The sequence below is a fragment of the Entelurus aequoreus genome, linkage group LG05, assembly GCF_033978785.1.
Source record: "Entelurus aequoreus isolate RoL-2023_Sb linkage group LG05, RoL_Eaeq_v1.1, whole genome shotgun sequence".
Taxonomy (NCBI): domain Eukaryota; kingdom Metazoa; phylum Chordata; class Actinopteri; order Syngnathiformes; family Syngnathidae; genus Entelurus; species Entelurus aequoreus.
Window position 1 is genome coordinate 41518924 of NC_084735.1, and position 13746 is coordinate 41532669.

Consider the following 13746-nt stretch of genomic DNA (forward strand, 5'->3'; position numbering starts at 1 on the left):
TTTTATTATTGAACAAATTAACATTAATGAACACCCAGAGAAGTACTGAAAATTGGTACAATTGAGTACAGGTACCAATTCCCAGGTACCGGGAATTGGTACCATAACTATTAAAATGTTAAAAGTACCCATCCTTAGGCGCAACTGCATTGCTTTACACCAAATGTGTATAGTATTTTGGTTATATTTATGTTGATAACAACAGGGTGTCAAATCGGAGTAGTGGTTTCCAGCACCAGCATCGATGCTGGTTCCATTAATATGCACTAAGCCAATAAATCAATTAAAAGAACAAGAAAGTCCTGCTACTGGCCAAGCCCCCTTCGACTGCTCCACCATGTCAGCCTTGTTGTAATTGGCCGTCGGCCGTCTGCCATTTTTCGACCAAAAACAGGGGTCGTACTTAAATAAACTTCTCCTGGGTCCTTTGGCCAATTGAACTGCGGTTAAAATGACAGGTACTAGACATATTGGCAATGATAAATTGCGAAAAAATTATGCCTACGCTATAAGATGTGGGCGTGGCATGGCGCTAAACTTTGATCTGATGGTTTGCCACCAAACACGAAACGTTAATAACTTGACTCAATAATTTTCACCCAAATTGGTCAAAATGATGATGATGACACCCTGAAGTGCCCGATGGATCAGTACTTGTTTATACTTATGCGAAAACTCTCCCTCGTTATATATTATCTCAAAATAATGTTAATAGTAACATTGTTTATGAGCATTAATTTGTGTGACAATATATCATCTAGCAAAATGTATTATCAGCCCAAACTTATTCAGGAATCAAACTTGACCATGTTTTTATCCAGTCTCCATAGCTACATTGTCATATATATATATATATATATATATATATATATATATATATATATATATATATATATATATATATATATATATATATATATATATATATATTTCAGGTGTACCTAATGCTCTGGCCAATGAGCATATATCACCTTTATGGTTCTAACAAAAGCGTCTTTCACCCATTTTAGAACTGGGCTATAATTCTGAGTGGATGCAGAGAAAGTTTTAAAGGCACTTTGTGTGCAGAAGAGAGATGAACCGAGCTGAGAGGCTGCTTAATTGATTTCACAGGGAAAGGAGCGGGGGTGGGGCACAGGCAGTATATGGCGTGTGTGTATGTGTGTGTGAGGGAGGGTTAATTATTAATGACAGAATCTGCAGATAAAACACAGGGACAGCAAGCCACTTTACATAACTGCAGCAGTGCAACAGCATTCTTTTTTTTCCTCTTCTGCAGTCTTTTTTTGGGGCTTTTTCTGGCTTGATGCGACTCAAGCATCAAGCCACTGCTGTTTGCAGGGTTGTCACCATGTTCCTTTTTTGTCATCATTGCTGCTGTCTCTCCCTGTATATAATACTTTGTATTCTTGCCCTAATGTTTATAAATGTTGGTTGCAATGAAAGCAGCAAGATTCTTCGCCATACTTCCAATGCAATGCTTTCCTTCAACATATGCTTTATTAAAAGTACAGTAAGGCAGTGAGTCTCCAGAATGTGTGTTACTGTAGGTAAATAAAGGCACTTTTCAACATGTGCCTTGTGTGTAGGTTTGTTTCAGAGGGCCATCGCTCAGAGTGGCTCGGCAATTTCCAGCTGGTCTGTCAACTACCGACCCGTCATGTACACCAAGATTCTTGCTAAGAAGGTGGGTTGCACTCTGGGGGACATGGCGGAGTTGGTGGACTGCCTGAGGAGGAAGAGTTTTCGAGAGCTAGTAGACCAAGATATACAACCTGCACGCTACCACATTGCATTCGGGCCTGTGGTGGATGGAGATGTAGTGCCGGACGACCCGGAGATTCTAATGCAGCAGGTCAGTGTTCATAGCCCATCTATTAGTCCTTAGATCGGAATATTCAATGTGTGATTTTTTTAAATAACAGGGCGAGTTCCTCAACTACGACATATTGCTGGGTGTTAACCAAGGAGAAGGCCTTAAGTTTGTGGACGACAGCGAAGGAGAAGATGGAATATCCGGACCCTCTTTTGACTACACCATCTCCAACTTTGTCGACAATCTTTATGGATACCCCGATGGTATGTTTCCCTTCATCGCTTCCTGTCCTGAATGAATATTAGGGCCACAAGGAAAATAAAAAGAATATGTAAAACTACAAAAACAATGTTGCAATAAAATTGCAATGGTATGTGAATAACAAAACATAAAATACATAATATGTTGATTATTCATATATTTAAATATTGGTTAAAAAAGACTGAACCAACATAACATCAGAATCTATTTTAGCCAATGTGGCTGTTCCAATTAACATCTCATACTGATATGATCTTGATGCGGCAAAACATTCATGTCATTGTTTGTAACAGTAATACTAAAGTAGAACAATGTGACCTCCATTTACAAACTTTATTGGTTAATGAACAGTGTTTGTAAATCCAAATGTTTTATATTGAAGTACAATGTATCTTAAGAAACAATGTAAACATGAATAATGGATTTCAACCTCGACAAAAGTCCATATTTTAGTAAAGGTTTGTACACTTTGAACACAATATGAAGGACTATAGAGTATTGTATATCAAACAAACATAACAAGGGGGTGATGGATCAACGTTCTATTTAATAGCAAAGCCAAAACAGCAACTAGCTGAACTGTCTTCATTTGCAGCCGCCCTGCCGACACACACACACACACTGTCACTAGCCCTGTGGTGCACTCACAGTTTGAAATCACAAAACTCCTTTAAAAGCCAGGTCACTGCAATGATTAGGAATAAAAAAATTAAATCCACTTTATATTGTCGCCTAATCTTTTTGCCATGCACAAAATACTTCCTGAATGTATCAAACCACATATCGCTTGTCCATTTCTATATACTCATATTGAGGAAAATGCTGTAAAAAGGCTAAAACACTTAAAAAGGGCACAAAGTAGCACTTGGCACAGTATCTAATGACAACACTGCTGTGCTGACTGAATGAGCCCCGGGTATCAATCAGGCCGCCAACAATGGCTGTGTTGCCGGGCACAAAATGACTGCGCTGCGAGGCACACAATGGGTGGATGAAACACTCGTACACTGAAAACAGGGTTGTACACCGAAGCATATTTTCATTCGGTCTGTGTTTGGTATATCGAAATGTTTGTGTGAGGGGAAAAATATTATATCTTTTTATTACAATAATTTTAGACCATGAGGACATTTTCCTACATTTTCTTCACACAATATTATGATAGATTCACAAGGAATTTTCAGGTTCATTTGTTACATTGTATTTATTTTATTTTTTTATTTTTTTTATTTTCTTAGTGAGGCTTCAATAATGTAACCAGTCACTTGCTATTCAGGCTCACTCTGTTTTTCAGTTTCTTTGCAATGTATGATGCCCGGAAAACATCCATTTAATGTTTTATATTCTAGGTTAAAAATAAAAAACATTTAACACATTGTAATTGCTTTATTTTCATATTAATTGTCTGAATGTGCATTTTAATAGTGAAGTCACACGTCACATATCATGAGGATTCAGCTTGAAATCATACCCGAAACTACCATAAATGAATTTCATAACTGAACAACGTTGTCATCAGTGGCGTGCGGTGAGGTTAATGTCTGGTGAGGCACGACTGCATCATCACAGTCAAATTTAAAAACATATGAACCTGCAGTGCAGGTGTACCTAATGTTGTGTCCCTGCGGTCGTTCGCAGCTCCTGCAGCGCGAGCATTGTTGTTTTTGCACTTTTTGGCTTCTTGTTAAGTGACTTTTTTTGGGTGGATTCGGTCTTGCACGTGGAGGGTTTGGGTGTGGGCTTTGGTTGGTGTGGCCGTGGCGCTCCCGTCGGGCGGTGCATTCTGCGGCGGAGGTGCTTGGCACCAGGAGGCGGGGTTATGATACGAGCCTCACACAGTGTGTCTCCGCAGCAGATTTATGATCGCTCAGCACAAGAAATACGTTACACACATACAGTTGTTGACAAAATACACTGTACATTATATACCTCAGCTAACTAAACTATGGAAATGTATAATATAATTCATATAGCAATACGGTGTCACTGCAAAGCAGGCCAGCAGTTAGCCGAGTCGCAATCCATGGTGAGGCACAAGTGCCTCAACTGGCTGCTGATCACCGCACCGTCTCTTCTCAGTATTTGTACAGCAAATGTGAAAATAAAAATAAAAATAATTTAAAACTGGTGAAGTTAAATGGAAAATAACTTTAGTATAATCACTGGATACATATAACAATTTAATTGTTTTTTTTTTGTTTTTTTTTTTTTTCTTTCCATGATGGCAGGTGAGGCCCCGCCGCCCCTGCCTCTAGTGACTGCACGCCACTGGTTGTCATCAATGTCCGTCATTGCACACACAAACACACACACGCGCACATAGACACACACAAGCATGCGCACACACATACACACAAAAGATAATTTAATGATGACAATAATACCTGTAGAAGTACTCAGAGAGCGCAGAGCTCCGCCAGGCCCTATCTTTTAATAGTAAATCATCTTCTTTTTTTTTTTTATCCTGAATCAAGACAGTGATTCGGATCACCCCCAAAATGTAATTACTTGTTGTTTATCCCATTTTTGACATTTCCTAAAAGTTTAATCAAAATCCGTAAATATTTTTTTGGGGGGTTTATGTTGCTAACTAACAAACAGAAAAACAAACCCCAGTTAGTACATAACTTGCTAGCTTAGGTAATTAATCAAAGAATAACTTAAATTGCCAAGTCACTGCGTCTTTGTTTTGTTCGTCTGTCGTTTTCAAGTGTTCACTCTTTGCATCAGTCTCGGTAGCTTTGTGCCTTTGTTCTATAGCAAAATTAGGTAATCGGAGTGAACCCTTTTGTCAGCCATCTACTTTCTTTGTCTCTGTGGGTGGAGGCGGGGCCGCTAGCATACACGCACAGGAAAGTCGAGCCTTGTAACGTAAATGTAATTTAACGTAGCAGAAATTATCTAATCTAATCCCTAGTTCCTGATCCCATTTCTGACATTTCCTAAAATCAAAATCCGCCCTTAACTTTTCTCAAGCTGTGTTGCTAACCAACAGACAATCAAACCCATGCGATTACATGTACCTACTGGCAATAATAATACATTTGATTTTCAATTACTGTTCAAAGTACCCAATGAAACTTTACAACTAAGTGTTGAAAATTTAATTAAATATTTAATACAACTAGTCCTTTTTTAAACCCTTCTAAATCATTTGACTGTGTGTTATTATTGTGAAAATGATTTTGATTGACTCATTTTTGAATGTTTTTTGAATGTATATTTGTTTCTGTTTGGCTATGTTGTGGTTTTTATAGTAACATGGTTTCTTTTCCTCCAAGGCAAAGACATCCTGAGGGAAACCATAAAGTTCATGTACACAGACTGGGCTGACAGGGACAACAGTGACATGCGTAGGAAGACCCTCTTGGCACTCTTCACGGACCATCAATGGGTGGCTCCAGCTGTGGCGACCGCCAAATTGCACGCCGAGTTCCAGTCTCCTGTCTTCTTCTACACCTTCCACCACCACTGTCAGACAGAAGCACGGCCTGAATGGGCCGACGCAGCCCACGGAGACGAGATCCCTTATGTGTTTGGCATTCCGATGGTGGGAGCCACCGACTTGTTTCCATGTAACTTCTCCAAAAACGATGTCATGCTCAGTGCTGTGGTCATGACGTACTGGACCAACTTTGCCAAGACAGGGTAAGTAAACATAGTACAAAAATAAATATCGCACTTAGGATAATACCTGTATATTCTAATTAGGGATTTACAATCAAACTTTTTAGGGAAGCTGCATCATACAGTGAAACCTCAATGTATGGACTTAACAGGATTTGTAAATAGAAAAGTTAACACATTTAAGCAAATTTCTCTCATAACAAGGGGGTGATGGATCAACTTTGTATTTAATAACAAAGCCCAAACAACTACTAGCAGAACTGTCCTCCCTAAATACAGCCACCCCACTGACGAGCACACACACTGTGTCAGTGTCAGCCCTCTGGTGCACTCACAGTTTGAAATCCACAAAACTAGGGGAACTGCACTTTTTTGGGAATTTTCCCTATCGTTCACAATCATTATGAGAGACAAGAACACACATTGGTTTTTTTGGGGGGGGCATGCAGGGGTGGGGTTTTAAAGATGATAAAAAAAACGCATGAAAGATGCGGCTAATGGGAGTCACCGTTGTAGCCTTCAAAACCCTCTAAAACAACTTTATGGAGGATGAACTAGGTGAGACTTTGGAGCAGACGGAAGCTGATAGAGTGAAGTGAAATCAACTGGAAGCTGCAAAATGTGGAACCTTAAGCCAAGCTAATTCAACAGAAATGGAGTGCTTACAAATAATTAACTGGAAAAAAATGTCCTTGGCCAGCTGCACCAAACAGACAACTGTCCATCGAGTGAGTCACCCTTTATATTGATCATGATACACGTAGCACGTCATGCATGTACCATGACAGAGAGTATACACTGTCTGGCTAGCGGTGTACGAACAAAACATGAAATGTGGGCTAACACTTTACAGATACTGTAATATAATTGTACATGTTTTTCAGTCAGTACAGATTGGTGTCCTATCGTATTGAGTTGTGCATTACAAACTTAAACGTGTTTCGTGCTGACGTAGAAGCGAGCTTATCTCTTGCCCTAGTTAGCTTCTACGACTAATACCGTACCACGCCGATGTGTTACTATGCTAAAAAAAGAGTTCCTCAGTGTTCGCTCATACAATAACAATGTAGCTACACTTTGGTTATAATACAGTTTACGGAAAGTAAATTAAGTATTGTTGACAGTTTTTGAATGCATTTAAAAAATAATTTAGTGGTAGAATTGATTGCTTCCATTAGTTGCATTGCTAGGCACCATGAACGAGCCAATTTTTTAGCGTTAGAAAGCAAAAAATATTTTTTTTAAATGTTGTCGTCTTGTCTCTCATAATAATTGTGAACAATAGGCAACATTTGGAAAAAAAATCCAGTTCCCCTTTAAAGGCCTACTGAAATTAAATGTTCTTATTTAAACGGGGATAGCAGATCAATTCTATGTGTCATACTTGATCATTTCGCGATTTTGCCATATTTTTGCTGAAAGGATTTAGTAGAGAACATCGACGACAAAGTTCACAACTTTTGGTCGCTGATAAAAAAAAATAGCCTTGCCTGTACTGGAAGTAGCGTGACGTCGCAGGTTGAAAGGCTCCTCACATTTCCCCATTGTTTACACCAGCAGCGAGAGCGATTCGGACCGAGAAAGCGACGATTACCCCATTAATTTGAGCGAGGATGAAAGATTTGTGGATGAGGAACGTGAGAGTGAAGGACTAGAGTGCAGTGCAGGACGTATCTTTTTTCGCTCTGACCGTAACTTAGGTACAAGGGCTCATTGGATTTCACACTTTCTCCTTTTTCTATTGTGGATCACGGATTTGTATTTTAAACCACCTCGGATACTATATCCTCTTGAAAATGAGAGTCGAGAACGCGAAATGGACATTCACAGTGACTTTTATCTCCACGACAATACATCGGTGAAGCACTTTAGCTACGGAGCTAACGTGATAGCATCGTGCTTAAATGCAGATAGAAACAAAAGAAATAAGCCCCTGACTGGAAGGATAGACAGAAGATCAACAATACTACCAAACTCTGGACCTGTAAATACACGGTTAATGCTGTACCGCCGGACGAAGCCTAGCAATGCTGTTGCTAACGACGCCATTGAAGCTAACTTAGCTACGGGACCTCGACAGAGCTATGCTAAAAACATTACCTATCCACCTACGCCAGCCCTCATCTACTCATCAACACCCGTGCTCTCCTGCGTTCCAGCGATCGACGGCGCGACGTAGGACTTCACCTGATCATCGATGCGGTCGACGGCTAGCGTCGGATAGCGCGTCTGCTATCCAACTCTAAGTTCTCTTGGTTGTGTTGCTGCAGCCAGCCGCTAATACACCGATCCCACCTACAGCTTTCTTCTTTGCAGTCTCCATTGTTCATTGAACAAATTGCAAAATATTCACCAACACAGATGTCCAGAATACTGTGGAATTTTGCGATGAAAACAGAGCTGTTTGTATTGGGATACAATGTGTCCGAATACTTCCGCTTTAACCATTGACGTCATGCGCAAACGTCATCATACATAGACGTTTTCAACAGGAAGTTTCCCGGGAAATTTAAAATTGCACTTTATAATTTAACCTGGCCGTATTGGCAAGTGTTGCAATGTTAAGATTTCATCATTGATATATAAACTGTCAGACTGTGTGGTCGGTAGTAGTGGGTTTCAGTAGGCCTTTAAAGGACCCATAGCACCCAGATGAACGATATATCAACAAGTTCTCTTTATGTATTTTATGCTCCTGAAAATGAATGTGGCAGTCATTTCCCATAATATCAGTTTTCAAGTAATCAAAGATAATTGTACTTGGAACGCCCTTTTTCCATCGCCCTTTTTCCATATGCCGCCCCTTTTAGTGTGTGACAAAATCATCAGAACTGGAGCCCATTTCCTGCATAGACAGTGTGGATAAACATGTAAAAGTATTATTATTGTCATCACTTAATTGCATATTATTACTTCAAAGCTGATATGGTTAAAATAATGAGCAAAAAATTTACATAAAAAAATCTAACTTTGGATTTCCTAGCTCTTCCATTTCTTCTTCCGTAGACACCATAGCCTGCGTTTGCTCATGCTCTTTCTACATTTCTTCAAGCATCTTGAAAAAAACCATCAGTAAAAGAGGATGCAAAATAGAATAATAGCAGCTTACCGTCTTTTTCCATCGTTTTTAGGCACCTGGTGTTCTCTTCTTTCTCTATTTTTTGGCAGGTTCTGACTTGTTCTACCCTGGAGGGTGCTCCTTATTTTCACTATCACATTTGGCTTAAGTATGTTTTTTTTCCCCGTCCTAATTCCAACCGAAACCCTTCCTCTAAGTCAGAATCATTAAAATGGTCGCAGCAAATTACATTCCTCTCGCTTGTTCCTTCCCATTTTGCGCGTGTCAATGTGACTGGAGAGGTCCATACTTTCCTCATATTTCCATTATTTGGAAATGTATGCAGGTTGGCCCCTTCTTTAGCTGCAGTGTTACAATTTGCAACGATGCAGCTGGCATACATATTTGCTAATTCCTTCAAATTATGCGCAAAAATATTGTGATTCGGGATAAGGATGCTACCAAAACAAATGCTATGAAATATTAAAGATGAAATTGCTTCCAGTCATTTGTGGGTGACGTCAGCAGGCTGATGCAAATTTTAAGGCTAAAAGTGGGCGTTCCAAAAAGTGCTAAAACTGTTTTAAAAACAAGCCTAAAATCACTACTTTGTCTAATTTGAGGATAATTTTGTCTGTGGACATCATTTTTAGGTTCAGAACTATAAAATAAGTGCCAATGTTGTCAGCATTGGAGGGGCCTTTTAACACCTGAGTAGCTGCAGTGATTATAAAAAATTGGGATAAAAACACTTTAAAGTACTACTGATAGTCATGTTGAAATTACCCTCTGCATTTGACCCGTCCCTTTTTTTCACCCATCCCCTTGTTCCACCCCCTGGGAGGTGAGTGGAGCAGTGAGCAGCAGCGGTGGCTGCGCTAGGGAATCATTTTGGTGATTCAACCCCCAATTCCAACTCTTAATGCTCAGTGCCAAGCAGGGAGGTAATGGGTGCCATTTTTATAGTCTTTGGTATGACTCGGCCAGGGTTTGAACTCACGACCTACCGATCTCAGGGCGGACACTCTAACCATAAGGCCGCTGAGCAGGTACTTTGTAGCCTTGAAAAATTAACCTAAAAAGCACACAAAGTAGCGCTGAGCACACGCACTAAGAACAGCTCGTCTGTACAGAAAACGTCTGTACACTGACACAAGGTTCACATAACAAATCATATGTTTACTGGGTCTGTGGTTCGTAAATCCAAAAGTTTGTACAATGAGGGGTCTGTAAATGGAGGTTCCACTGTACGATGTTCGCAAATAATTTTGAGGATGTTGCAGCAGTGTTAGTATTTGATGCAGTTCAGTTCAACATCACTGCAAAACACATCAACAATAAAGCAGTGATTATAGAGGCAATACCCTTACATCACTCTTTTGTGTGTTGTTAATAGTGGAGGCAGAGAGCAAACTGGCATTGTTTTGCATGGTACTGATCTGGCTTACACCACTGTGCACATACCTTGGAAATTGTATTATAACTATTGCAAGTGCTGGCATTAATAGAATACATGCAAATTAGATGTTGTTCAAATAAAATCAAGTCAACGTATTATAGAGCCACGAGGCTTTGTGCACACTCTCTGAAAGCAACTGAGCTTATTGTAACTTAAGCCTAAAAGGGAATTTACTGTTGGATTTGGCGAATTAAGTCTCTGAAGGTGAATATGTTACGCCTGTTTAGAGAGGCCCCGGGATGGCAATCATTTAAGAGTCTGAATATGATTGGTGTTAGAGAGATCTATTTTTGTCAAACAAATCTTTGTAAGTGCAGTTATAAAAAATAAAAAAAATAAAATCCCCTTAATTCTGTTTTCCAGAGATCCTAACCTACCGGTTCCTCAAGACACCACGTTCATCCACACCAAGCCAAACCGTTTTGAGGAAGTTATCTGGACCAAATTCAGCTCCAAAGACAAGCAATATTTGCATATTGGCCTAAAGCCACGAGTTCGAGATAACTACCGGGCCAACAAGGTGGCGTTCTGGCTGGAGCTAGTACCGCACCTCCACAGCCTTCACAGGGCAACCACCAGCTCCATCACGACTCGACTGCCACCTGGAAGCAACCCCCGCGGTAAGGAAAACCCCAACTCTGGCTCCACACGCCACCCCATAATCTCCACCTATCCACCTGAGCCGGACGGTTCAGAGAGACCCCGTAACACCCCCTTCCCTCCTGAGACGAGGGACTACTCCACTGAGCTGAGTGTGACGGTGGCTGTGGGCGCGTCTTTGCTTTTCCTGAATGTGTTGGCCTTTGCTGCACTTTACTACAAACGAGACAAGCGTCACGAACTCATGCAGAGGCGCCACCGCCGACTGTCGCCGCAACGTGGCGCAACCATGGGTATGAGTGTCGGCATCGGTGTAGTTGGGGCGCCGCCTCACAACGACCTGGCCTTAAGCCAGGAAGAGGAGCTGATGTCTCTGCAGATGAAGCAGCAAAGAGTGGAGTTGGAGCACGGCACACCTCTCCCTTCCCGTGGCATCCATGGCGACCTGGAGCCATTGCGGCCCCCGGTATGCCCGCCTGACTACACGCTGGCTCTGCGGCGGGCACCGGAGGATGTGCCTCTTATGACGGCCAACACCATCACCATGATCCCCAGCACCATCAGCAGCATGCAGCCCCTCCACCCGTTCAACACGTACCCGCCCGTCCCAGCCCCGTCCACTACACCTGTACCCAGCCATAGCAACAATGCCCTGCCCCACCAACATTCCACTACGCGTGTATAGGACCAGGCACAAGCTCTGCAGCCCCTCTCTGGGCTCACATCATCACTCCCATCGTCCACTACCCGTCTTTACTAGATCTTTTTCATTCAGCCCTTAAATAAAGCTGCAGTTTGTAAGATTTTAAGCAGTAACAAATACCTCTATAATGTATCATAATATAAGAATCATTGGTTAAAGCTGGGTTGATAGGTTAAACGCTGATTGACAAGCGTTCACACAAATACATAACGCTCAATCAAATTACCAAATATCCGGCTGATACTTTTCTCAGCCCAAATCAGGTTCCAAATAGTCTATTTTTTCTCTGCCAGGAACTCAAAGTGGACAAGAAAAGTAACCATGTTTCAACCTTAAAGCACTTAGTAAGCATCCAGTCGGGTTGCTCTGATGTCACCCCTGTGCTGCTCACAGCCCCTAGGGGGAATATTTGCATGGTATTTGGGGATCGCTATAATGTGTGGTGATGTATAAACCAGAGTTATAGTTTGCCAATTTCAGTTCAGAGGGAATCACAGTTTCTTTGTGTTTCATGTTTTTTTTTTCCAAACATGTGAAAGCATAGCCATGTCCTAACACGTTCTACCAAACACTTAATTGCTGGGTCGCACGTTATGTCACATACGATTGCAGGGGATCAAAAACTCGGGGCGCACACGAGCCGAGTTTGCTCACGTTTGCTGTGACCACTTTGTCACTGTCTATATGAACTTGTAAATCAACTGTTAAAGCCTGCTTATTAGTTGATTTACTTTTATTGTTTTCCATCTACTTAGAGTACATATGAGCGGTTAGCTTTGGGAAACTTTCACATACAATGGATTTATGTGTTGCTATTGTTAAATCATACAGTGCAATGTTTACCATAAAAAAAACCAACCTTGTTAAATACCCTCAATTAGCTTTATTTTTTCTTCAGAAATAACTAATAACTATTTGCATGTTCACCATTATTTTCGGGCTTTACAGCGCACCTAAATAATGTATGAACAGCACCCGCCTGATTTTGGGACAATATATATATATATATATATATATATATATATATATATATATATATATATATATATATATATATATATATATATATATATATATATATATATATATATATATATATATATATATATATATATATATATATATATATATATATATATATATATATATATATATATATATATATATATATATATATATATATATATATATATATATATATTTATATATATATAATATATATATATATATATATTATATATATATATATATATATATATATATATATATATATATATATATATATATATATATATATATATATATATATTACTAAGGTACTTGTGGTGTGTTCATTTACAAATTCAACAAAAGACAGTGCCATTAAGTAGCCTACTAGAGAAGTCAATGAGCGCTCTCTTCATCTTTTTCCTTTGGTCCAGCCTTTTCGGGGCTCGTTAATAGGGGTAGACTTCCATGTCTGTGGCGGCAGTTTCTTTTTTCGACGACGGCGTTAATTGTCTTCAGCTTTGGGGCTGCGTCTTGTGCATTTTGTTGTTTCTTCTTTATGACGAGGGTGAGTCCATAACGTGCTACATGATTGTGTGACATGATTGTGTGAGTGCGTTTGATTTAACGTAAACAATTTAATTGGTCCACCGGGACCTGTTCATTGGTCTGACGATGATTTTTTTTGGGCGGCATGTAATGCTTGTGAAGCCGGAAAAATACATTAATTAGCCGCAGCATTGTATAAATCACAGGGTTCAAAGCGTGGGGAAAAAGTAGTGACATGCGGTCCGGCAAATAGGATATTAGTATTAGGCTTTCTGTGAGATGTAAAAGTTTGGCAATATCAATATAAAGTATGTTGTTGCTATTGGATATGCAACCAATGAGATTTGTTCATTCATTGTTGTCTTTCAGGACTTCCATATTCCCCTCTAAACCTTTAAAATACTCCCACATCTACACAGCCAGTGGTAACTGAATGTATACAGTCGTCATTCGCTACATTGTGCTTTAAATATTGTGGCTTCACTACACCCCAGGGTTTTTTTTTACTATTCAAAACAATATTCTCCTTGTTTTTTAACCTAAATTAAGTGTTAAATTAAGTTATATGTATGTATTACACTGCAGTATGTGTCAAATGTTGTAGTATATTTTTTGTGCCCATCGATAAAGATAAAGGGACTTCCGCTTCCGGGTTGGGGGTGAACACTGCTGGACAACAACAGTCG

General features: G+C 40.0%; 1 protein-coding gene across 3 annotated transcripts in view; it reads left to right on the top strand.

The window, feature by feature from the left end:
- nlgn2b (neuroligin 2b) overlaps positions 1-12391 on the top strand; it is a 312849-nt gene extending 300458 nt beyond the window's left edge. For all 3 annotated transcript variants that reach the window (XM_062048113.1, XM_062048110.1, XM_062048112.1), the window contains 4 exons: positions 1590-1855; positions 1926-2079; positions 5359-5725; positions 10585-12391. In XM_062048113.1, the coding sequence (XP_061904097.1) occupies positions 1590-1855; positions 1926-2079; positions 5359-5725; positions 10585-11506 (1709 nt within the window). In that variant the 3' untranslated portion in view covers positions 11507-12391. The remainder of the gene's footprint in view (positions 1-1589; positions 1856-1925; positions 2080-5358; positions 5726-10584) is intronic.
- The last annotated feature ends 1355 nt before the right edge of the window (positions 12392-13746 follow it).